General features: G+C 49.8%; 8 protein-coding genes across 8 annotated transcripts; 5 read left to right on the top strand and 3 right to left on the bottom strand.

The window, feature by feature from the left end:
* Window positions 1-740: 740 nt before the first annotated feature.
* Window positions 741-1,355, bottom strand: L3040_000970 (uncharacterized protein; the record flags this gene model as incomplete). The annotated part of the gene is made up of 1 exon (XM_007289377.1): window positions 741-1,355. The coding sequence occupies one exon, from the start codon at window positions 1,353-1,355 to the stop codon at window positions 741-743; it is 615 nt and encodes a 204-aa protein (XP_007289439.1).
* Window positions 1,356-3,011: 1,656 nt separating this feature from the next.
* Window positions 3,012-3,327, bottom strand: L3040_000969 (uncharacterized protein; the record flags this gene model as incomplete). Its single annotated transcript, XM_066155377.1, has 3 exons — window positions 3,012-3,132; window positions 3,183-3,259; window positions 3,319-3,327. 3 exons carry the CDS (start codon window positions 3,325-3,327, stop codon window positions 3,012-3,014), a joined length of 207 nt encoding a protein of 68 aa, XP_066013398.1.
* An 800-nt stretch (window positions 3,328-4,127) lies between these two features.
* On the top strand, window positions 4,128-6,407 carry L3040_000968 (uncharacterized protein; the record flags this gene model as incomplete). Its single annotated transcript, XM_066155376.1, has 3 exons — window positions 4,128-4,153; window positions 4,245-4,474; window positions 4,528-6,407. The coding sequence occupies 3 exons, from the start codon at window positions 4,128-4,130 to the stop codon at window positions 6,405-6,407; spliced, it is 2,136 nt and encodes a 711-aa protein (XP_066013397.1).
* A 328-nt stretch (window positions 6,408-6,735) lies between these two features.
* L3040_000967 (uncharacterized protein) lies at window positions 6,736-7,374 on the top strand (the record flags this gene model as incomplete). The annotated part of the gene is made up of 1 exon (XM_007289374.1): window positions 6,736-7,374. One exon carries the CDS (start codon window positions 6,736-6,738, stop codon window positions 7,372-7,374), a length of 639 nt encoding a protein of 212 aa, XP_007289436.1.
* Window positions 7,375-8,127: 753 nt separating this feature from the next.
* L3040_000966 (uncharacterized protein) lies at window positions 8,128-9,061 on the top strand (the record flags this gene model as incomplete). The annotated part of the gene is made up of 2 exons (XM_007289373.1): window positions 8,128-8,269; window positions 8,349-9,061. The coding sequence occupies 2 exons, from the start codon at window positions 8,128-8,130 to the stop codon at window positions 9,059-9,061; spliced, it is 855 nt and encodes a 284-aa protein (XP_007289435.1).
* Window positions 9,062-15,235: 6,174 nt separating this feature from the next.
* L3040_000965 (uncharacterized protein) lies at window positions 15,236-19,906 on the top strand (the record flags this gene model as incomplete). The annotated part of the gene is made up of 2 exons (XM_007289371.2): window positions 15,236-19,010; window positions 19,074-19,906. 2 exons carry the CDS (start codon window positions 15,236-15,238, stop codon window positions 19,904-19,906), a joined length of 4,608 nt encoding a protein of 1,535 aa, XP_007289433.2.
* A 1,212-nt stretch (window positions 19,907-21,118) lies between these two features.
* Window positions 21,119-21,645, top strand: L3040_000964 (uncharacterized protein; the record flags this gene model as incomplete). Its single annotated transcript, XM_007289370.1, has 2 exons — window positions 21,119-21,390; window positions 21,522-21,645. The coding sequence occupies 2 exons, from the start codon at window positions 21,119-21,121 to the stop codon at window positions 21,643-21,645; spliced, it is 396 nt and encodes a 131-aa protein (XP_007289432.1).
* Window positions 21,646-22,241: 596 nt separating this feature from the next.
* Window positions 22,242-24,198, bottom strand: L3040_000963 (uncharacterized protein; the record flags this gene model as incomplete). Its single annotated transcript, XM_007289369.1, has 4 exons — window positions 22,242-22,805; window positions 22,921-23,552; window positions 23,694-23,948; window positions 24,093-24,198. 4 exons carry the CDS (start codon window positions 24,196-24,198, stop codon window positions 22,242-22,244), a joined length of 1,557 nt encoding a protein of 518 aa, XP_007289431.1.
* Window positions 24,199-25,689: the final 1,491 nt, after the last annotated feature.

Raw genomic sequence — 25,689 nt, 5'->3', positions numbered from 1 at the left:
TCGTTGGCGGTTCTAGATGCATGTTCAGGTCGAATGTTTTGCGCCACGTCAAATGATGAAGTTCAGGACAGTTCAAAGGTTGTCAGATGTATGGCCTTGATAGAATCAAAAATGTATCTATGTAGATTTAAAGTATGTAAGAAGAAGGTACATATATATAGGAAGGGGATGTGTGGGCACTAAAACCAGTGTCAAGCTAGACCAGTGTTGGGGTCAGACTAAAGACGACGGTGGAACGCTTTGTCTAAAAATGATTTATATTCTTTGGGTAGCGTAACAGATGACGGAATAGTTCGTATCAAAAGCTGTCATTGTTATGCGTCTATCAAGTGCAATCTAATTCCTTGTACTAGAGCGACTACTTTTTCTGTTTAAAGCGCAACTTGATGCGATATCACTTACAAAGTCTGATCTATGATTCATGTCCAAGATTCGCAGCCAGATACGTTAAGAACATAAGTCTTACGAAGACAAAAATTCAAAAAGACTCCAATTCAATGCATAAGCGATAAGCACCAAAGACCCCATCATATGCTGAATCACCTTTCTAAAGCCAGGGCCACGCAAACGCCTCCGGTGCCTAAGGTAGGTATAGCTCCCCAAACACCCTTCCAACCCCCCCCCCCCCCCCTTAAAAAACGGTCCCAGATCGCACCATCTGATTCGCAATACTTCATAACCACCTCCCTCTGATTCACCACCCTCCATCTCCAGCGCCAAGCCAAGCCAGACTCCCGATCTCAAAAATCATAACGAGTGCCTCCGGGAGATTCAGGCCGATGATGATCACGACGCTCCGGCATCCCCACTCCCTCATTCCACGTCCAACTCATCAAAGTCCTCTTCTCCTCTTTCGTCAGAATAGGCTCTGCGTGCTTCTTCTTCTTCACCAGGCCCCAAGCAACCCCTCCCGATAAGTGCGGCCAGCCAACGCACGAGGTTCTCCGAGGAGGCGTCGTATATTGAGAGGCAGCCGTCACGAGGGGCTCAACGTCGCCACTGCTGCTGCTAATCGACACGCTCCGCATACACTGGCGTATGATCTCCCCCGCCTGCGCGGGAAATTTCTCGTGCGCAGGGCGGTCGTAGGGCTTGAAGAGGTCGTAGGTGCGGTCATCCCGTGGGTTGTGGTGGTGGTATTCTGAGGCGCGGCTCTCCGAATCCTCAGTATTGGGGGTGCTGGGTTCGGGAGTGGTCTCTTGGGTCGTGTTGGTAGTTGACCTTGGGCTTGAAGACGACGAGGCGGGCGAGTAGAAGTAGTCGTCGGACATGTTGTTGTTGTTGGGGGTTGATCGTCTTCTAGTGACCTGGCCGCCAGAAGACGACTCGGAGTCCTCGTAAAGGCGAGGAGACATCTTCAAGAATTGATGAAGTTCGATCGTGTGTTGAAATGTGGCGGTGGGTTTTTCGGAGTGGTTGGGTGGTTGCTATTCTTAAAGATCAGCTGTGTAGTAGCTTAAGCGCTTTTGAACGCTTTTAAACGCCTCGAAACGCTTCTGGATTGAATTGACGATGCCAGGCTACGCAAAGTGAATTTGTCATGTGCATGGAAGCTAACATTCGGTTAAGAATGATTCACCTTATAACTCCCTACGGCTGTTTAAGCTCTTTGTGCTAGCAAGCGTAGTAATCATTAATTTGAACATATCAAAGCTAAATTCAAATAGAACCGCCATAACCTCCGGACACATTTTGTTATAAAGAACTAGTTTAGCGCCTCTGGAATAGGTGCGACCTTTCAGCCCTATTCTATACCTATTTGACAAAACCCGATATATGCACGAGACTCTAAGGCTTCTGTGTCATCTGATCACCTTCAAAAATATACAGAATCTTGTTCCGAGTAATCTGCAATGATAAGATGGCTGAATAATGTGTACACAATTTGAAGTGTTGTTGCTAACCTAGGCGGAGCTAAGCGAGGTTAGTCCCTCCTGAACGGGCCAAATTGGCGAAGCACCCACCCACTCCTCAAATAACAACGGCTTGAAATCAGGTCATTCATTCCACTCACAATTTCACTCAGGATTCGGGAAGAAAGAATTGGCTTAGTATTTCGTATTGAGTTCTAGATTGATACCAAACGACTAGAATGGAAGCCTTGGTGGCCGATGCGTATACTACTCATCCTGCCTGGTCTCCCTGGCCTTCCTGGTCTCCCCCTTAATCAGAAAATTTGCTGATGGTGGAGATGAAGTCAAAAGAGCTACCAGGCCCGGAGATACGGCCACAAATTTCGAGAGATGACATGGAAATTGCATCCGAAACAGCATTTGTGAATCCGGGGAAAATTAAGGACCGGAAGCGGGCCTCGAGAGCGAATACTATTCTGTTGAATTGTAGGCTGTGGAAGAGTAGAAATTCGAACGCGGTTATACATGTTCAAAGAAGCAATCGCGTAAGATAAAATATATGTTGGAGAATTGAAGTGATATTGCTTATCATAGGAGATCTATGTGATGCTTTGAATCGCTTTGATTAGAACTGAGACCGTTGGCCGAGGGAAACTCTCGCTTGGTGTTTTGGAAAAGCAATCCTGCCTATGGTCGAACAGCGACTCTTAATTTCGATTCCGTTGTGTATATCCTGGTCATTGTGCTAATCAATATACGTTAAAGACTCGATCGCTCTAGTGGATAGCGAGAATGCTAAGTCCGTCAAGATTCCGAGACGTTTCATTGTGGTTATGCCACTATCAAATATCACCCAGAACGAGAATCCGTTCGGCATTCAAAAAGATTTGATAGTATTCGAGAGCCCGGGCCGGCCCCTTCGTTGGACAAGATCTAAGCCATATTCATACATATGACGAAAACATATAAAGATGCATTAGTTGCATACGTAAATTTCCTGCCTTCAAAATGTGAACGCTGACACTTCAAAGCCGATGCGGACACTACTGACCGCACGAGTAGTTGCACCCTATTTTTGAATCTCTCCTCCTTCCTCCGCCATTCATCTTTCTGTATCCTTCGATATCGCATCTCGGCATCGCGAAGAATCCTTACATTCTACGTTTCGCAGCGGAACGAAGAAACGGCGTCATTGGAGAAAGCATTATCGCCGCTCAGAACGTCGCCAATAGTACCTCGATAAACAAAGTATTCGTCAGCGGTGTGACATTTAGAAGAACTAATCTTAATCAGCCCATCTAAATGAATGATAAAATATAAGTTGCTTACACGAAAAATTCGCATCCGTAGCCAGAGGTATCGAATCCGGTCATCTTCTCGTCTATATCTTCGCCAAAAATGGAGGCCTTTTACTTTTATCAGCTTTGGACTTGTCAGAAGGGTGAGATGAGGGAGGATATCTTACTGCATTCATTTTAGACGTAAGGGGTTTCTACGCAGTTGACAAAGCCGGGTTCTAGGCAGAGCTTGAAAGTTCCGACGTATGCACTACCCCCATCTGCTTTTGCTTTTGCTTTTGCTTTTGCAGTCGCCCTGGCCAAAGTAGCTGCGGCGAGGAAAGCGTTGACAAATAGCATCTTGATAGAATGATAGAAAAGGGATTGTCGTTTTAAGAAGTGGATAGGTAGATAACGATTGAGGAAAAGGTGCCGGACCGTAGTGATGAATCAATATATAAATCAACAAATCTTGCCTGACTCTTGAGATGTATATAAGTACATTTTCAAAAGCCCACTTGCTATACGGAGTACCATTCCGCCTAGTCGCAGATAGATATGGTTTTATAACTAGTTTCTTTTCTCTTTCTTTCTCGTATCAATTCGTTCCAGAGTCAAGAGCCAAGTTAACTTGGAAGATCGGTACTCGTGCGGCCAGTAAGTATATTCCCATGTGTTTGATCTTTCTAGACTGGGGAAAGGGGTTGCAAAGCTCTATAGACTCTATGTTTGGGATTGTTTTCGACATAAGAACATGGTGCTTACTGGCCGCACGAGTTATTATTATATTCTTCGTAAAGACCAAGAGCATGCTGGCGTATTGTCACCCCGTTCGGTGATGTGATCCACTCCGTGCTCTAGCCCCGCGTCAGAGCCTCAGCAATCCTGAACGTCTCTCGGCCTCTCGATCTCTTTCTGATCTGACCGCGCCGCGCCCTGCACAGCCTTCGTCGCAATTGTTGTTAGACAATGTCAAATTTATACCCAAGAAGACGAGATGGCAATGAGGTCGCGTACGGGATGGTGAGAGCAAATATACCTCGATTGCAGTCCAGTCAGTGGTGACCTGGGTGAATCTAATTTGCTGACTTCCGCCTGTCGGTCCACTGTCCAGCCAAACTTGCCGTACCAGGAAGCTTAAGTGCGACGAGACGAAACCGATATGTGGACAATGCAAGAAGGGCAATCGTGAATGCCATCCCAGCGATGGGGTGGTGTTTCGCCACCAGCAGAATGCCTCGATGAACGGTGCGGGAAAGAAGGAGGAGGGAAAGTTGGGAGGCTTTTACGCGTACAAGAATTCCTTTAAGGAGAATCATACGTGGGTGGATGTACCGAGGACAGGTGTGAATACGCTATCAATGTTTGGACCCGCGAATCCAATCTGACAAACCCAGTTACCTTTTGCAACATCGCGGACCCATATAATACGGAACCTAGCCCAGAGCCGGATTTCCAGGAAATCTCTGCACCCGTCGTTCCGCCTCGAGGTGACGAGAAGCCGCAAGGATCTTATCTGAATATACCTTATGAACAGGCGCCGGGACTGGAAGCCCTCTCTGCAGCAGCAACGAGTACGTTCCAATACATACGACCGTCACCAGCAGATTCTCACGCATCGCCTTATCAGTCCAACAACCTGAACTTCATACTGAATCCAACTGGGCCCGAGAGCTCACTTAGTTTCTCCTCATCTGCTATTGATCCTGCCCTGATGGACCCACCGCAGATTCTAGTACTCGATGATCCTCCTCCTGTGGACGACCATGAAGTTGCCTTTCTGCTCCGGCACTTTGGAGAAACTGCAGGCCAGTGGATGGACCTGTTCGACCTGGGATGCTACTTTGCTCACCATGTTCCTATTCAAGCACTGTCGAATCCATTGTTAAGATACTCTGCTTGTGCGTATGCCGCAAAGCAGCTGGGGCGTGTCCATGGGAAGAAAGCAGCTGTCGGAGGAAACGCTGGGAGACTAGCGGATATGGAGCAATATCCTCGTCCACAGCAGTCTGCCAACTGGCCTTACGTTGGTGCGAAATACTATGATAGAGCAATCTTACTGCTCATGGAAGAGTTGTCAAACTCTAGAAGTCATGGAGCCCCTGTGGCCCCTTTGACTGGCGGAGAAGACGCATTCACTCCCTCGAGCGATCCTTCTTCCCTTGGTGACCAGCGAATGCCAGGAAACAAGAGGCGTCGCTTGTCACGATCGGCTCACTTCAGTCATGCGGATGAAACTTTGGCTGCGGCCGCAATCTTATGTGTCTACGAGTTTCTAGACAACGCGAACACGGCCTGGTCACGCCATCTCAGTGGTACCAAGTCGTTATTCGATTTGGCTGAGAAGGAGGGAATGATGCCTGTTCAGTCACCAACTAGTCCAGGACAATTGTCGGAACGGATAAGCCCATCAAGAGCGCGGAGGGCAACTTTCTGGAACTTTGCTCGGCAGGACTTCCTCGCAGCTTTCATTAACAAGACTCAGACTCGACTCAATACACATGATATCTCGATGTGGAAAGCAGCAGGGATCCAGTTGGATGAACAGGGCTTTGTGATCGCAAGCAATACCGAGGACTCGCAATTTCCAGATCGGCAAGCTGTCATGCGCGAGGACATGATCTCGAATGCATTGATCTGGCTCATGTCCAAGATAATCAACTTTCTGGCATCGGGGGACTCCGTCGATCACGTATATCCACAAGAAAGCGGAAGCCCCTCGGGTATCTTGGGTATTAATCAAATGCTACTCCTGGAAAGATGGAAAGAGCTCGAGAAGGAACTTGAGATTTGGTATCGCGGTCTTCCAGAAACCTTCAAGCCATGCGCCCGTCTCCCACCTGTAGTGGACGGAAGTCTATCACCTAATTCTGCAAGAGCAATATTCTCTGAGATATGGTACAGCGTTCCCATGTGTGCTTCGGCTATGCAATCGTATCATATGGCTCGCGCAATACTGCTCGTCAACAAACCTAACGAGTCGACCGCTCGCCGCTCTACGCTTTCAAGCCGGATCGGCTGCTGCCGGAACAACGAGAAGGAAATTCGCTATCATGCCCATGAGATTTGCGGGATTGCCCTCGCAAGACCAGATGGCAGTGTCAGAATAAACCAAGTCCAAGCCATGTTCGTTGCAGGGCAGTGCTTGACCGAGACTCGGGAACGTCAAGTCGTGCTTGAGATTCTTCGAGATATTGAGACTGACCTTGGTTGGGCTACAGACTATCGGGTGCAGAAACTGCTTTCGGAATGGGGTTGGAACCAAGAACCCAGTTGATTGTTGCGACGACTTTTACTCCTTGCTTCATTTCCGTGAGTGGGAAGTCACTCGACAGATCCTGAAGCACAGTCCATACATGCTTCTTCAACGCAAATCCTTACGCCAAAATCATTCACCCAACCACTGGCGCAAAAGGAAATGAATATATGGACGTTTCAAACTCATTGTTGAGTCACTTTGTCTTGTCTCAACCCCTAGATCATTCTAAAGGCATCCACCGCCCAGAGCTATCATCTGAGTTCTTTCCGCTCTTCCTTTCATAGCTCATATATTTCAGCTCAGATTTCTGATCGGCAGCAATGGCCAACCACTTGGAAGTAGCACCATGGCAAGAAATCGACGGGGATATCATCGCCCTCAAAACGAGGAACCTACATGGCAGGAAGATCAACCTTGGCAAGACCGCACTCGTTCAAATCAGCAAGCCAACCAAAGTCTCAGGTTCCAGGCTCCGACAAGACCTCGTACGGAAAAGTTCAATAACAAAAACCCTTTCCAAAAGTGCAAATACTCACGTCCTTCGGCCTGGGACGCCAACTCCCATCAGGACCCCGCCCACCTGCAAGTACATGGCCGCTTCGATCACAACTTCGTCACAAAATCCAAGAAACTGAAAGAGTACCTCGTGCGGTCCCTCTCCCAGGCTCTGAGTCAGATAGAGCAATGGTATCCTGATCCTGGTGATGACGAAATGGACTGGCAACACGAGGAAGAAATCGTGGTAACGAAGCCTCTGGAGGTGTGCTACGTCTGGGGCACAGGCGGCGGATTTCCGAACGGTGTAGGGGAGGCGATCCCCAGGTGGTCTCCACCCACGACTGTCGCGAATGGGGTGGGCTTTGGTGGCAACAGAGCTATGTGTGCTCAGATGAGAGAGTCTCTGCCCCGGGAGAATGCCAGCCAGCCAAAAAATTCGGGGGCTAGTGTTTCGTCGTCGCTGAGTGTCGAATCTGGGATTGCTTGATATCTGGATGGGGTTGTTTTGCAAGTGAAAGTTGATCTTTCCGTGCAACTGAGCACGCTGAAAAGCTCATCATACCTATCAGCTGCTTAATTTAATAGCAAATATAAATTTCGAAGCTGCATACAATGATTGTTTGACAAGGGTGGTGTAGCATCAATCCGAATTAATCACAAGGAGAGGGCGAGGGCTATGGACAAAAATTGCGTTGATATGAAAGAAGAAATCTCTTATATCAAGGTACTACTGATATTGGATACCCATGATTGAAGCTAATTGCATTCTGGAAGCAAAACACGCTGGTCGTTTCGCCATCTTCGAGGCCAAAGTTTCTAAGAGCCATTCCAATATCTAAGTCAATTTAGATGGGTGTAGAATCCAAGTCAGTGCAGATAAATATAGACTCACTCCGCAACACAATAAATCAACTTGCTTTTGTGCGTTATGAGGCCCTTCTCTTGGGTCTTTGCGTCCGAATAAAGGAAACAAGCCGCATCGGGATAAGGCTTCTCGGAGAATAGATAAAGCGCGCCAAATTCCGCCCCACTTGCGATTCCAGCTCACCCCTAGCTACCGTGTTCCTCGCCCACGACTTCTTCTCTATCATCGACAATCCAACTCGACAACTCGACAACTCGACAACTCGATAACTCGATAACTCAAGCACTCCCTCGACACAAGCTGCTTTCGCAACATAGGTAGCACTCACACGCGCCTCAACTTACACACCCACAAAAACCCTGCGCACGAGACAACATGTCCGACTACAACGCGCTGAAGGTCCCCGACCTCAAGAAGCTGCTTGGAGAGCGTGGCCTCATGATCTCGGGCAACAAGGCCGACCTTATCGCAAGACTGCAGCAGGACGATATTAAGAAGAACGAGGGTGCTGCTGCTTGTACGTACCTCGCGCCGCGATGCGATGCGCTTCCTCTTCCTCCATGCCACGGATGCATACTGACCGACCGACCGAGTAGCTGGCGCAGCCGAAGACGAAATCGACTGGGATGAGGATGATAACAAGGTCGAACCTGCAACCACCGCCGCACCTGTTGCTCCTGCGCCTGAGATCAAGACCCCTGCTGCTGCTGCACCTTCCCCGAAGCCTGCTGAGCCGGTCGCTGCGCCAACGACGACGACCACGACGGAGTCTGCCCCAGCCCCAGCCCCTACCACCACCGCCACCACCACTGAACCTGCCCCCGCACCAGAAGTAAAGCCCGAGGAGCCCAAGAAGAACTTCACAGCTGGCCTCGTCCTCTCGGAAGCCGAAAAGGAAGCAGCCAAGCGAGCCGCGCGCGCAAAGCGCTTTGGCATGGACAAGAAGGCTGAGGCCACACAGACAGACGAGGAGAAGAAACTTGCTGAGCGGGCGAAGAAATTTGGTACGGACAAGACCAAGGATGAGGGCATTATCAAAAGCATTGTCAGCACATTGAACGATGGGCTGTCAGAGAAGAGAATGAAGCGCGGAAGAGAGGATAGAGGAGAGGGTGGCAGACACGCCAAGAGGCAGACTCCGGATCGGAGAACAGAGGGGCAGAGACGAGATGGTCGGGGAGGTGGTGGGGGTCAGAGAGGTGAGGGCAGAGGTGGTGGTGGTTCCGGGGGCTTTAAGAAGATTACGGATGATCCGGTGGAAGCTGCAAAGGCGGAGGCGCGGGCGAAGAGATTTGCGGCTGCGAAGTGAGCGCCGCGCAGCGCGACATGGGATGGCATGTACGAAGGGATTTGGGCATCTGGGATCTGCGACCTGGGTTCTTGGTTCTGAGTTCTGGGAGGAGGAGCAAATCGGGAGCCTGTTTGAGTGGGACTATAAAATTCAACTGCTGGGACCTCTCTCTCCCCACTCTCGAGCAGCAGGATTCTCACCATCAAAAAAGGAGTTGGTTTTCTTGGGGGGCCCGACGTCAATGTTGATGGCTACTTGAAGTTCTGGGTCTAGGTCTAGGTTCAGGAGAAGGAGTGTACACTAAACTAAACGATAAGAACGAAATTCTTCCAAAAGCCCTCGTCGTGTAAGAAACATGATACATTCCAAAAAAAAAAAAAAAAAAAAAAAAAAAAAAAAGAGCCATGGAAAACAAAGTCTTTCGGCGTCGTCTCTTTGTCACCTTGTTGTTTTTTTTGGGGGGGGGAGGGGGGGTGAGAGTGAAATCCCCTCTGTTTTTTTGTTTCTTTCCCTTCCTAACCTTAGCTAGCCAGCGCTAGTGGAGAATCGCCCCCCTCGTCTTGCTCTTGCTCTTGCTCTTGCTAAATGCCTTCTCAGCATTCTCACCCCCCACCCCCCTCCCTGTTTGTTTGGTAGTTTGGTCGTGGGCGAGGTTTTGATGTTAGCGAGCTGTGTTTATCATATTATATTATAGCATATCATATCATAGATATTATATTTGAGTGACGAGAGGGAGAAACCCCCCCCCCCCCCCCCCCCCCCCCCCGCCCGACCGGAGAGCTATAGATACCTACCTAAGCACCGTGGGGTGCGTACGTACGTACAAATAAGTCACGGAACGAAATGAAGCAAGGAAGTACCAAGGGGAATAAATGTATATATATATATATTGAAATTCTACATCAACAGCAATATATACCTACCGTATGTAGCCGCCACAGACAAGACAAGCATGAGACCCGCGGGTTAGGTGATTTTTGCTCGCTTGGGGCTTGCTTCAGCATCACTACACCACGCGAAGAAGGAAACTGGCAGCGATTGGCTACCGGCGACTGGCTTTGCAGACAGGGAACCAGGCTCGAGAGAGAAGAAGGAGGAGGAGGAGAAGGAGAAGAAGAAGAAGGAGAAAGAAGAAGGAAGGATTAACAAGGGGTACCTACCGGTACCTACCTATGTGTCGATCGATGATCTTGCTTCTGGTCATAGATCCCAACCAACTTTTCGGTTTCGTGCTTATGCTTTGCTGCTTCTCTACTACTCTACTAAGCGCCGATACGGGTGAGCTTGCAGATAGATAGATCCCCTCGAACTAGTAGAGTTGTGAGCGCCCAAGGTTAAGTGCGATGGAACGGCAGGCTGACAACAACGACATCATGTTGCTGTTGATCGAATTCTGAAGTGTTTGAATCATGATGGCCGATTTTTTCTCTGAAACCCCTCCCCCCCGGACTTGAGAAGTAGGAGGCAAACAGGTCCCACGCTGGAAGCTTGGCATCCGTAAGGAAAATAACCTACTGGTGGCTGGCAAGGTTGACCTTCGACTTACTAACCGCCAGTGATGAATGACCGTGTGCTTGCTGCCTTCTTACAGGTGGAGCGAGGACCGCTGACGAACATGACGGCTCGCTTGCTCCGATATCCAGTAAGGGAATTTGGAAGCTGAGAGACCACGAAGAAGACTGGTCACCGGGGTCACAGCATCGAGTAAACACTATTCTGGCGCCACTGGAGTTGTCGAGGACAGGGCGTGATGGCGTGGTGGCTTCATGACTTACGAACCTTTGAATGACTTCTCGGCTTGCCAATCCAAAAGGCGGAGATGAAACACGAACCGTGATAAGAAGCTCTCCATGTGAAAGAGGCTTGAAGACGCTGCTTCTTCAGTTCTTCAATCCGCTTTAGATAGACCACAGGCTGTGGAGCTTAGCATGGAGAACAAAAGGGTGCGTCACTAGTTCGTTAGATGGCCTAATTGGCACAGATCAAATTGGCAATTGGAAGAGGCATTCGACAGAGGAAAAGTGGTGATAAAATAGCAGAAATGGGGAGTCGTAGCGGCTTGAAGAAGCACCAGGCCGGGCATTGTCCCATTTGGATTTGATTTGTTTCGCATCTGCTGCACAGATGTGCTTAGCTATTTGGTGTTGTTGTTCAAAGCTGATGAAGGGCTGCTGAACGAGACGGGAAAGGCGTGGCAAAGGGGATAGAGGCGAGGTCCTGCTGTAATGTGGTATTTTGATCATGTATCCGATTTTGTTTCCATAATATGTTGGCGTCCGACTTTTCGAGGGCCAGAGTATATGAGATACAGTTGGACCTGCTTTCAGGTCCGGTCTGGCCAAATCGGCTTTGCTATGCTGGACCGGCGGAGCAAAGGCTTCCAGCTTCAGAAATCGCCAATGGTAGTTAGTATCTTCGTTCAGGTGGTATCCACTCACAACGACTGGCTCAATCCGAAACTTGCTAAAGTTCATTGTTGTGAAAACAGAATAAATTGCGACCTATAGTGATTTGGTCATGTTTGGATGGGAGTTGAACCGTCACCCATCATACCTACCATTTCGAAGCAGCCAAAAGGAAGTCTCTTTCCACCTAACGTGCGTTAATGCACCGCATGGTGGATATGGCTGCGGGGACCACGCATCCGTGTTCCCCGAGCACAGCGCCTAGCATTTCTTCGACTTGACAGATCACTCCTCCTTCCCATCACAATTCTACGTCCATTTAAACTTTTTCGCACCATCTGCTGCAGCAGAAATTGAACATGCCTTACAAGTCAATATCTGTGGGAACTTGAACCTGCCGTCGGGAAGAGGATATACATCGTCCAAAACGCGTTTGCGAATGAGAAGCCAGAATGGGACATTGTCGCTCGTATATGCTTGACAGCCCGGAACTTTGTCAAAACAACACTGCAAATGTAAGTTGGCCTTACTTACCTAACCAACACTGGGTCCTCAACTTAGCTGCCCCGTAGAATTGGGCGCCTGTCTTGAGAGTTGTGCAAGTGAAGCTGCGGGTCAACTCTTCATTGAGCTCCAAATGTTGAGCGCTGGACTTTAGTGCCGTAAATGAGATTCAAGATCTCGTTTAGTACATGAGTCGTGAAGAAGAGTCCTGAGTACAAACGACTTATTGAGGATAAGCGTTCCTCCGTTCAAAGGTGCGTGTAGACAGTGCTGAGAAGAGCAGATACAGAGGTTGCGGGACTAAGCCGTAGAGAGCTAAGGTCTGGCCGAATCCAGGAAAGGCTCGTCTGAAGATACAACCAGGAATGCTGTGCGGCAAGGTGCAGACTGGAATAGGAACTATTTCAAGGGCATGAGACCAGTTCGAGGACACCACTTCCTATTCACGTGACAGTCGACGGGCCCAGAACTCGGCGATGGCGTCCAGCCACAGCTTTTATGCAGGAGCCAATCAGCAGTCTGAGATCCCTGAGATCCCCGGTGATCAAAAACGGTCCTGCTGCTGAGCCGTCCTACAATGCTGGCTAGAGTTTGACCTCGCTTCGCAACTGAGAGCTGCGCAACGCTGAAATTCCCGAATTTAAATTCGAAGAGATGGGAATTCCGCCTCAATGCTACGTCGACGAGCATACATCGTGGCGTGAGGCATCGAGTTTTCATCATCGGCTGATAGGGTTTGCAACTGTGGCTAAGTCTGTGCACGATTGCATGCAGTACCGTAATTGCCCCTCGCTAGTACTGTATGCGCGCTTCAGCTCTACCAGGTACCACGGTACAAGCACAGGCCCAAGTATTACCCCTCGAGGGTAGGGTAACCGGGGGGTTTAAAGTGGAAACTAACCTTTTAAGGCACCCTCGAGGGGTAATACTTAGGCCTGTACCGTGGTACTTTTGATCAAAATCCAATGTATGGGGTTGGATATGCGTCAGGGGTGCTAGGCTGATGGGAAAGAGAGTATGTCGAAGAGGTGGGTTCGTCTCCGTAGTTGTAAAAGATTTTATTTGTACCTCGACATGAGCACGTCTTGTGATTTTGACGACGATGAGTGACTGGTACAAAGGCACTCTGCACGGCATCGAATCAACAGCCGTGATAACGAGCTGGTAGTGCCGACAGTTAATTATCCTTATCCTCATGACTCGATTGGCAGGAGGCTGTCAATGTCTGTGCCGAACGGGTCGGGAGAAACATTAGGTCCAAGAGCAGAGTTTGAGCTTCGGCCCTTGGCTGGCTCAGGTGGGCGAGCCGCCGGGACAAGCAAAATCTTCCAATCCGTTGGTTGTGGATATCCGGATGGAGGCCAATGAGACGGCAGAGAAGTCAAGCCATGGGCACCACGGGAGCTATTTTCGTACAACGTCGAGTCGAGGGCAGGATCTGTCGAATGAGAGAAATACGTAGCAGATATGATGTCCGGTAAGAGCCCCACCGAGCGACGGATAGACGGGATCTGGCCGTTGAATAAGGACGGGCTTGGGGCCGACGTGCTTGACAGGAGGAGGGTATGCTTCATAATGACCCTGTGAGTGTCATGGGTCACGGCTCACGTCACGATCTTGAGGAGAGTCGGTGATGGCGTCCACGAGATCCGTTGGGAATGCAGTAGCAAGACGGTGAGAGGCTCAGGCCAGCGAGGCCAGCGAGGCCACTGAGAGAGAACACCTGACCTGGCTACCCCGTAGACGCCAGAAATAGACGCAGTGGCGCCGCGAACCGCGTATGTTGCTTTATTCGTTCCGTATTCCGGTATTTCGGTGTATCGGGAGGATTTGACGTTGAGGCTGCTTGCATGAAGGGAACGAGGGGAGCTGAGAAGAGACAGTTCTGAATATCCAGTGTGAATATCCAGTGCTACGCGAAGACTTAGTCCTAATGGGGCATCACATGTCACTTAGTGCCTTACCTTAAATGAACAACGAATTAAACATCGGCGGCTAAGAGCTCTCCGTCATCGGATCCAGGCTCCAAAGACGGCTTTTTTAACGTCCACCGCTCCACGAATGAATGCCCTCTCCAGCTTTCGCCCTGCACGCATCTCACAGTACTTACTTACCATAGGAATTTTGTATTTTTTTTGCTTCCTCTAGGTATGTTGCTGTCGCGCCGGAGCTGCTTTTGGGCTTCTGCTACACTTTTACGTACCAGGTCTGGATATGTACGTCCGACCTCTGTATGTATGTATTTCACTATGTACTGCACTACTACTCGACCCGGCCATCCTCTTTCCCCAACCCTTTACTGCATACAGGCTCTATTGTTACTTGGCCCGAAAACTCAAAATCAACCCTCAATCCTGTCTGGCCTGGTCTTCCAGAAGCACGATTTTTCAGCGCCCCCGCATGATTGACATTGCACTTCTGTGTCTGCATCTGAACCTGCATCTGCATCTGCATGCTATCCACAGGAGAGCAGGCTAGCAGGCTCCAACGCCACGCCCAAAATATAAACCCCAGGCCTGTACTCTGCCAGCGTTGACAGCCAGCGATCTCACTAGGCACGGCAGTGCTCTCTCCACTCGTCTCCACCGGTGGCCCGGGCCAGATTGATTTGATATCTTGGTGATGGATCAGCTCGACCTTGACTCGGCACTTTGCTCTCTAATACATCCGTCGTCATCTTTCAAACTTTGGCTTTCTCAAGGCAAGCGCTGCTAGAAAACAAGCGCCGCCTCCGTTGAGTGCGTTCTCTGTTCTACTCCTACATTCTATCTCTAGTCCTCTTTGACGACCGACCCTAAAACAACCCTATCACCTCCAATTTTCTGCTTTTCTACTGTAGACATTGTCTACCGTCGTGGCTCTGCTCTGCCCTGGCCAGAATTAATTGTTATTTCTTCCTTTCCTTCTGATTGTCGCAAAGTTTCAAGTAACCCTGGCGGCCTACTCTACGTGCGAATACGGACCACGTTTGAGCCACCGCGACGCCTGGTTTTGCTACGTGCCTTTCGACTTGCATCATATAATACTCAAAGCCCCTACTTTTATAAAGTCGGTCCTCACGGACAACAAAAGTTTTTGCGGATCCTGGATGTAAGCTCTCATCTTAGTTGCGATTGTTGACTTGCTACGGGAGCTCATACAGCACAGATACCCGAGTCACTGCTACAAGCTCTTGATTCCCCCCAAAGTTTTCGAGAGATGCTGAACAGATACTACCCCGGCATATTATAGCATTGGTACAAACCACAGACATTGCAATCAATACAAAGGTAGCAGCATCATAATGGCATCATACAAATCTGGGTTCGACCCTCCCATGCGGCCTGGGGATCTGCCACGGGGGAGAAGATTGGGGCAGTATATGCAGACAGGATCAGTTGGGTTCCCAACGAAAGAGAATAGAGAATCAGATATCAGACATGATCCCAGGCAGATGAAATCCAGGAGAGATATCATACCAGCCACTAGACTCCCGCCAAGAATACCTACCAGGCCGTACGTGCGCCAACCTTCACCGAGCCCAAATTCCAGACCAGAAGCGTCGGAACAAACAACAGGATCAACTTTTGGATTTGGAAGGGCTCAGAGTACGCCGCTAGTCGAGAAGGCGCAACCCGTGCTCAAGGCAAAATCATCCCGGAATTTGTTGAGGCGGAAACAATCTTCGATCGCACAATCATCAGGACAATCTCGGCCAGGTTCTATAATTGCAGAGTCTTCCTCTCCAAAGGAATGGTCACGAAAACCAACCGAGACGCGTCAAAGTGTTGAAGCCTTGATGAAATCAGCCGAAGGTAGCGATGAGAACTTTACGAAACCGATCCCCAGGGCTTCGATAGTGACAAAATCACCACCTATAATCCCCGAGCTGGACAGGTATCGGAACAGGCCAGACGTTTTCAGAGCGCATAGCAAGCCTGTCGTGGAATTGCCACCCAAACTTTCCACGCAAGACTTGCCTCCCCCAACCCCTCTCGTGTCTGGGGCACATGTGTACTACTCCGGGGGAAGCAGTCAATACCGATACAGTGGTAGTATGTATAGCGCAAGCCCATCGACGCGTTTCTCGGGGTCTCCAGGTCTTGGGATGTATAGTCGGGACACCACCCCTACATCCATGTCATCTCAGTCCCCCGGTATAATCGCACCTCTCAAGTCTACCGCGCCAAGGTTACAACAGGTCAGTCCTGCTCCATCACGCCCAACTCTTTCGACTGCAGCGAGAAGGGAGGCTACCAGCATCCCCAACGAAGTGGAAGTAGCACCCGACGTCGAGCAACATGGTCTTCCCTCGCTCAGTATATCGGTAACATCCTCTTCTTCGAACTCGACAATTAAGGAAGATGGTAAAACAAAAGAAACGACGAAGAACAGGAGTCTATCGCCACTGCCGCCAAGTCCCCCGCCGCGGAAATCCTCCCAAAAATTCAATACACCTCGCTCCGAAAAACAAGAATCTCCCTCGAACCCATCTCAAGCCCCAGCGAAGCCCGTGATGGTATCCGACCAGCCGTCTCTTGCCAAACAACAGAGGCCTGCTCTTACAGTAGCTACCAAAATCAACGATGCACCGACACGACCAAGCAGAGAAGGAACACCGAACGTTCAGTCTCAGCTGAGTGGCTCGAGGAAAAAAATGCCAAGCAATTTGACGGAGGTTGGCTTTTCGCCAGATAGGAGGAAAAGTGTATTACCTCGGGCCGCTGTCACTTCTCCTCCCCTGTCTCACTTAGCACGTCGCTCTCAACAGCCAACTCGCCTGCCATCAAGAATACCCTCCCCAAATCCTATAATAGCATCGCCACAGGAACCAACACATACGCCATCAGGACTTGGAATCATCCCGGATCTCAGACCTCAGCTGAAGTCATCAAGAGTAGCAGCCAGCCGCACCCCCAGTCCAAGTTTAGCGAACGCTAAGCCTCTCTTTGGACTGTTTGGACGGCGTACGAGAACTGCAAATGAGCTACCAACCGCTGAGATCAAAGAGAAGGTCGTACGAAGGGGGCCTGCTGCTGGGACAGGGCACGAGGGATACGGAAGATATGCACGAGCGAGAAGTACCAGTGCTGGTGGTCTTGGCAGAGGTCGAGACATAAGGATAAATGGAGCAAGCTCGTCGCAAGAGAGTCTTGCCAGTACCCGTGCTCAAGACCCGTTTCTCCTCGAGCGCATGAGCCCTGTGATAATCGCTGGTGGAGGAGAAATCGTCGAGAATCGTAACACCAGTTCGGAATTCTCTCGAACCGAGAGCAATACGAGCCTACTATTGGGTCGACCTAGCACTGATTCAAGACCTTCGTCGAAGCTTAGTCACGAATCACCTCGAGCTGCAATTTGGCCGTCAGCAATACCCAAAATTCGCCGGCCGTCAGACAGCAGTGATGATGGGATTAGGAGGAGCTCATTGGCTTTTCGTCGGTCAATACAGCGACTGAATAACTCGACCAGTACGATGAGCCTCCCACGGCCGCTAAAATTCTCTGCAATGGGCAGGGTCGCAGCACCGTCAATCACAAGCCTGGATGCGAGTATCAAGTCAGAAGAGCCTCAACTAGAGACCAGAGCACAGACTGGAATGTCACGAACGGCCGAGATCTCCAAGCCGAAAAAGCTAGAGAAACGACCAAAGTCGCCTCGCAAATGGAATTTCTTCCATCGATCACAACAAACAAAATCCGAGGCTCATTCCGTGCAAGTAACTGTCGCGAAAGCGGGCCCGAAGCCTTCCGCGGTGCCTCACTATGCTTTGCTCGATTCCTCCGATGAACAGCAGGATATGGATACCATGGACTTGGATGACATCCTCTGTGACGATGATGTAATCACTCTTTCGAATGAAGAGTTAGATCTCCTTCAGTTCGGAAATGTTCAAGAAAATCAGCGTTGGATGGACGATCTCCATATGATACCCAAAAGTGACGAAATCCCCAACCGGAATTTATTCTCGTCCCCGAAGCCTGCACTAGGCGATATTGAGTTCGCTCAAACTGATCTTCACTTTGCCAAGAAGAGTACACCAGTTCGTCCCAGTCGACTACCCCAGGTTGGAAGGATACCCAAAGTCATCTCAGCTCGACCTGAGACCACGTCGCCGAAGTCATTCTCTAGGCCATTTGCCCGTCTAAGCACTGTGCAGCCACTCCCAAAGCTACAGATTTTCGATAAAGACTCTGTCGGTCTAGGCCCGAGTCCGCCAAAGTCTCCCACGCCAAAGCCTTGCCAGGGAGACTCCGACACCTCTGACGTGAACCCTGTGTCAAGATATACCTCTGGTGATTCAAATACCGTGAACATGGATGAAAGTCACCGTGAATTTCTTGCATTTTTTCCTCGCAAGAGCTCGGAAGCGACGACGAATAGCTCTGGTGGCTTGAGCCTTTCTGGAATCACCGCTGTGATACCCGAGGCTGATGCTGAACTGGAGGAAGACGAGGTGTGGGACGAGTATGACGACCTCATTCAGAACAACAAAGTTCCCCTATCAGCAACATCTTCGCAAGGTATGCCCTTCCAGTACGAGAGCTACGAAAGTCGACAGATCAGAAAAAGCAAGGTCCATGCTAAGGAGTCACCTACGTTGGCATCTGCCCCCGAGACCAAAGAGCAGGAGATTGAATTACCGGAGCGAGGTTCAACATTCACAGCATCCAGTGTGTATAGCGGAGACATGAGTGCCAGGTTGCGAGAGGCTCTGGCCTTCATCCCAACACCAACAACTCCAAAGTCTTTCACAGATTTCTTTTCGGGTTCTGGCGACCGCGACAACTCCATTCATAGTGACTCGATCCAGAACCCCCGACACGGCTCACAAGGCAGCTCACGGAAATCAATATCGTCGAGCAGTCACTCTCGCTCGCTATCAGGTCTCGATGCCATCGCAGAACAGGAGAACAACTCGCCAATTTCACAAGTGAATCTGCGGGTTGGATCGATGACGGTGTCGAAGTGGCTTACATTCGGCCACGTTCTGTTCAGTCCCGCTCGGGAAGAACTGATGCAATTAAACGGATCAACAAAACGCCATTCAATCCTTGTCATCGATGGTCTGGGCAACGGTAAGTTCCCTTCCCCAGTCCTCATCCCACTTCAAATTTAACTAAGCAAACACCACATAATAGACGACTGGTCCTTCTACGCCGCCGAAACCTATCCTGCCCACACCTTCTACAACCTCTCCCCAACTCAGCCCCTCTCCGCCTCCCAAAATACCTCCCCCTCATTCCCTCCTACGCCCCCCAATCACCGCCAAACCCAGCACTCATCCCTAGGCACCGCCAAGTTCCCCCTCCCATCCTCTACCTTCTCAGTCGTCGTCTTTCGCTTCCCAGTCGCCATGCCGGAATCCAGCACCCGCTTTATTATCTCCGAAGCTAAGCGAGTCCTTAAGCCAGGCGGCTATCTCGAAATGGCAATTCTGGACCTCGACATGCTGAACATGGGGAACCGCACCCGCCGCGCCGTCCGCGGCTTAAAGGTCAGAATCCAGGCCGCGGATCCGAATATCAATCTTGCGAGCGCGAGCGATACAGTGCTCCGGTGTGTAGGCAAGCGCGGATTTAGCGATTTAAAGAGCTGTAACGTTGGTGTTCCCGTCGCGTCCACCATCCCCTCCGCTACCAAACCATCTCCAGCCCGGAAAGGCAAAAGAAAAACCAGAAGTAAAGCCAGAGACAGAGAACCGATCCGCGAGATCAAAGAAGAGTTAAGCCTAGCAGATATGCTGAAGGATTCAACGCCCGCGGGCGACGAAAGCATTACTAAGATGGTCGCGAGGGTGGGACGATGGTGGTACACGCGCTGCTACGAGAATGCTGCCGGAGATCAGGGAAGTAGCATTTGGAGTGACGCGACACTGCTGGGGGAGTGCGAGAAGTGGAACACGAGCTTAAAGCTGGTCGTTGCGTATGCGCAGAAGCCAGTGCAAAGACGTAGGAGGACCAATAGCGTCTAGGTGCTTCTCTGCTCTTCTTCTATCTATCAAATCCTCTCCAACTATCACCACTACCACCACCGCCGCCATCACCACCACTACTCCTGCTAAAATTTGTTTACGTTCTCGTTTTCATTCTGGCCTTTTTGGTTTCTTCGGCCCTTCCGGGGGCCTGCATTATTGCAAAGCGCCGGCGAGGACCGTGTCTCTCCGGTGTTTCGGTTCTTCTGTTCATATCGAACGGTAAAAAGATACAGGGGCGCGAGCCTGGTGCATGCCTCTTTTAGGTGTCTTTCATCCCCTCCTCTGCTTCTCCACTTCTCTACATACCGTACATTACATTACATACACTCCCATTTTCTTGCTCTTCTATTTCTTCGGCCAGGTATATTCATATATAATCACAGGCTGGCAGTTCATTAATCTTATCGCGTTACGCACATTGCAGTCTGGTTATTGCTTAATAGGACCATGAGAGCGAGGATACCGACTTTTCCTTTTTTTTTTCCCCCAGGGGGAGGATACGATGATGATGCTTGCCGGCTGGAACGCAATATGACTGTAACGATGATAGGATGATGATGAGATATGGGAGCGCGTTCGTCATGTCGTTCCTTTTTTTCTTTCACCCCTCAAAAAAAGTTTTGATTTAGAAGCGTGCGAGCGTGCATTCTGATCTTTGTTTTTGTTATCATGCCTGCGGAAAGCGGATGATAGATGTATACCCACTTACTAAGTTATCTACTACTTTACTCCTTCATCTGGTGCTGATTCTTACCTACCTACGTATGTATATATGTATATGCTTCCTAAAAGAGCCCTGCCGCTCCAGCTTTAACCCCAACTACTATTTAAGATAACGAATCGACCCAGCCAGAAATATCTATATCATCCCATCCGTAGATTCATTTAAACATGGCTTTATGCTCGGGTAGCCTCGCTGCATTGACTGACACGACTATTGTCGGGGCATCATGGATTGCAAGACGGATTGAAAAATTGCTGCTGATCTATGTAATAAACAGTAGCCCGTTGAATTCATAAAGTGAGCTTTATTTTCTTCAGAGAGACTTTGTTTTGATTTGTTCTACTTTTTCCTCGCTCACATACGGCTTCACCGCTTCTATTCTGCCCAAACTTCGCTTCGACAACTCAATTTAGCTCAACTCAATTTCAACATCACCCGAGAATTCTAACTGAAAGACCCAGAACAAACTCCAATAGAGCGCCAAAATGCCAATTCACCACATCTCCATCCCAGTTCGCGACGTCGCGGCCTCTAAAGCCTTCTACACAGCCGTGCTTCAATCACTCACCTACGGCGTCTACAAGGACCTCGGAAACTCAGTCGGCTTTGCGCCGCCCGGTGGACGCGCCGACTTCTGGATCCACGCCAGTCCCGAAGCGGGCCATGAGAAGCAGAACCGCAATTTGAACATTATTACCCACGTCGCTTTTGCGGGTAAGAGTGAAAAGGATGTAGAGGACTTCCATGCGGCTGCTTTGTAGGCTTTCCAACTCCAGACCCCAGATCCAGACCTGGAAACGGGACTTGACGGATAGAGGGAGGGTGCTGGGTTGGAATGAATGCAGTCATGGATGCTGGCTGATATTTGCATGCTTGATTTTGGTGTAGGGCGGCGGGGGCCAAGTGCAATGGTCCGCCGGGATTTCGACCCGTGTATCATGAGAAGTACTACGGTGCTTTCATCCTCGATCTGGATGGGAACAATATCGAATGCGTCTACTACGATATGTAGGTTGTTGCGCTGTCAATGGATGCATTGGCGGGTTGATCTAGGGGTTTTAATTTCTTTCATGGGTCAGGGTGTCGAAGTTGACTAGGGATAATCAATCGATGGGTCCAATTGCTTGCATCACCTTCAGGGAGATGGTGATATGTTTCCATGGGAGACTGGGGATCTCTACACCGCAATGGAGTCAGATTCACAGGTCGTGGGTTTCTCTGTCTGCCATAACCGAACTTTTGTATTAAGTTGAGTGAATCACCCGTGATTTTTGCGCCTCCCCTTACCCATCCCTCTAACCCAGATCTAAGCGAGGAGCACTTCCATTGACCGCTTTTATCAAAAGAAAAGAAACCTGCATGAGCGACCAAATTGACATTGAGTTTGGGCTCCATCGCTTAGCCGCACCTGAACATGGATTTGAAACCCTCGGATACCCATTTTCCGCCTCTGCACTGGAAATCGATACCGGCAGTCACGCGAGGGCAAGAGAAAGTGGAAATACCGAAGAGAAAAACACCATTGACTCCGAGCATGTCGACTGCTGCAGAGTATTGATGCTTCGGGCAACGAGCGGCGACAGCACCTACGCACAGACAATCAAGAAATTACTGCACGCCAGGTCTTGTTCCCCAGGATACCACCCATACCGTGCACAAAGCCTTGAACTTGATCAGGCTGTGGTAGTACCCAAACAAGATCCCACCAGGAATCCAAAGCATATCCTTCGGGTTACGCCAGTAATGAGGGAACGGCTTGATCATCTTTGACAAGAACAGGACCAGGACCAAGAAACCCATCGCGGCAAATTTGCTGGTGCTGGCGAGATCTGGGCAGGCTGACGTGTTGAGTGAGAGCTCCTTAGGATGGTATCTGATAGCCGGGTCCCCGGGGCAGTGTCGTGGTCGAGGGACAGTCTCGCTGGCGGTCTCGAGGCTGCGCAGACTAAACCACAGAGTGATGAGCAGCGCCGAATCGTAGAGGAGAGCAATATTGACGAAGCTGGAGAGATACACAGCATAGACGGACCACGGCTGGGCTTTCCAGGGTGTTTGGTCGGAGAAAAGGCTGGTGGTGTTCGATCGCCAGGTGGTACGGATCCATCGGTCCATCTGCTTGAAGAAGATATCGGGTCTTCCGAGCGTAGTGCACATGGTGCTGTCAACCGAGTTCTGAGTGATGAGTTTAGCACACGGCATTCTATCAAGTGAGGACCCTCATTGAGCTGACGGCAGGCCAACAGCCACCGGCAGCAGATTCAACCTCTTCACAGAGGACAAGACTTACTTGGAACCAGACTTTGTACTTGGCAACACCAACCGTGAATCTGGTCAAGCAGTTATCATCATCCACCATGAGTCCATGCTTTCCAACAAGTCCATAGAGCCACGTCTCATGCAAGTATTCCTCCTCGAAGCGCGGATGCTTGAAGATCGAGGTCCGGTAGAAGGCGGTTCGTCCAGAAAGCACGAAGACCCCAGAGTCGATGTTTGCCGAAGCCGTGCACTCGAAATTGTGGCGCTCAAGGTACAAGCAGGCGATGAAGTTCAAGAAATTCGCCCAGGTGAACTCGAACGGATCGCGGAGGACTCTCTTGTTCGTGCCGACTCCCCCGATCGCAGGGTCTTCGAACGGAGCGAGGGCAGCCTTGAGGTAGTTCTCTGGCCAGAAGACATGGTCGTCTGCGAGCGCGATAATCGGGGTCTCGACTCGCTGTATGGCCTTGAAGATCTGTTCCCGCTTCGAGGCTACCTCGATCGAAGTCGCGCGGACGAGGGTATTGGTTGGTCGGCGGTTTTGGGCCTTCGCGAGCTTCTCTGCGCACACCCGCTCGGCGACGGAGCGCTTCTTCGATCCAACGGTACAGACGATGATTTCGGCCGGCTTGTTCAGGAGGATAGTTTTGAGGGTTTCTCGAACTATACGCAATCGAATCAGCATCGAACCCTTCTAAAGCAGTGTACATTTTGAGGAGTTTCTGTGATATCCCTGCAAGATTGGCCACATATTGCAGTTGGTGACGACCCTCAAGAAACAGCTGACAGAAGGAAATGACCTACAATCTTCCTCATCAATAGCACCGATGGTGGGTATGATAACAGTAACATCTTGGGGTGTAATGGTAGAATCCCATGGAATAGGATATGGACGGTAGAGCAGGAAAGATGCCGTGTGGATCACCACTTTCAGGAACTTGAAGACAAACAGGAAGACAAAAGCTTTGACCCAGCTGCTCGTGATAGCGAGGTAGGTTTCGATCTGATTATGATAGACATAGGCCAAGTAGAAGGTAAGAAAGATCTTGAACGGGGGCCCTAGAAAGCAGAATAGTCAGCATACGCTCTGCCGAGAGATGATCGAGGAGCAGAGATCGCTCAAGTGCACCTGAGAGCGTAAGCATCAATGGAGTTGGGAAAACAAGAGGTATTCCCAGCAGCTGGGTACCCCCGAAAACCTACAGTCCCATGCGATCGACTTCGCAAGCCGAGCAGCATTGTACAGTGTTGTCAGCAAGATTTTCAAAACCGTTCTGAAGATGATGTCGACCATCTTGTCTGCCGACATGGTTGTGTCGATGACTTTCCGGAGAGGAGTGGTTGGGAGAAAACCCTTTTCTCCTCATGGGATTTGGTACGTCGACCTCGACCATGAAATATTCACCAACACCAATCGATCTTCGTGTAGGAAACCCAAGCGCGTCGGACCGTGACCCGTCAGAACAGAAAGCAAGAGAATTTACGCCCAGTTCCTCAGTCTTTTTTATATGTTGACTTCTTACGACCGATCAGACTTCACTACGAGTATACGAGTATGTACGCCATCACCAGCAGTGGGCCTGCCGGTCTAAGTTTCAACACATGCGGTATTGCAAAATGACGGGAATCGGGAGACAAGGCTAAGACAAGGCTATGATATCTGCTCAACTCTTTTGCTAGAGTAACAAAGGACGGGTCTACATAAACGGGATAAAATCTGAACAGAATCTTTATTGAAAGAGCTATTAGAAAGCCATAAATGCTTGATAAGATAACAGAAGTAGGTGATAAAGAACAAGACCAACAAGTAAATAAACTGATACTATCATGCGGGTCTCAAGAGCAAATTATGGGCGGTACTGGACTAGCAGAGAAAGGATTGCTCTCTCCCAAGCAATGTTTAAGAAATCTTTAATTGGAATTCTCTAGAGTTGTAACAAATCCACAAGGCATAATATCAGAAAAGATGCATGGTGATTGATGGCAGGTGACAATTTTAGTCTGACCAAGACATCAAATAAACAGTTATATATTCTGCAAGTTTAGACTGTACCGCTTTTGCCCAGGAAGAATAGTCCGAACTCGAAGAATGGTTATTACAATGGGTATCGCACGGGAATTACCGTAGGACAGAATTCTCAGCCTCACCTTTCGTAATGCTCAACTCTCAGAGGAGGCCATCAGGACAATTGCTGTGCCTTGAGCAACTTGTTTGACACCAGTGATACACTAGGAAGACCGAATTTAACGCGCGGATACCATACGGCGTGCAGGCCAAAGGAAGGCTCCTAAGATATATAGTAACGAACATCATCTGTCACCAGTGGGAGTGTTACGGCTGGAAGAGGTAGTATTGTAGTACTACCAATTGGTACGCTATGTAGTGTGAAAGAAAGACGAGGAAGGAAAGAACTACAATACAGGGAGGACGAGAGGTCTTATACCGTGGGGCGGCCGCTAGCCCCTAGCCTCAGGCCTGTCAGGACCGTAAGAGAGAGGAACATGGCATTGATTGACTTTAGGGACACAACCATAAGTCCCGGTAGCTTCTCTTCACTTACAGGCACAGTTCAACTCTGATCGATTACTCCAACCCTTATCAAGTTCATCAACCGGTATCAGCGAAGACTTGCGCTTCGCTGACGTCGTGCACTCACGCGGAGTCACACCCGAACTAGGAAGGAACCACGCGATTTTGGGGGCCGTCAAAAAATCGATTCTCGTCCTTACTTGATCCTTCCTTGGCTTTTGGCGACCAATAGCGATGCAGTCCCGCTTCTGGGAACCTGGACACTAGAGA

This window comes from Drepanopeziza brunnea (genome assembly GCF_022702325.1).
Source record: "Drepanopeziza brunnea f. sp. 'multigermtubi' strain 214-2 chromosome Unknown ctg1, whole genome shotgun sequence".
Lineage (NCBI taxonomy): Eukaryota > Fungi > Ascomycota > Leotiomycetes > Helotiales > Drepanopezizaceae > Drepanopeziza > Drepanopeziza brunnea.
The sequence above is the reverse complement of the archived record's forward strand: the minus strand, read 5'-3'. Positions and strand labels throughout refer to the sequence as shown.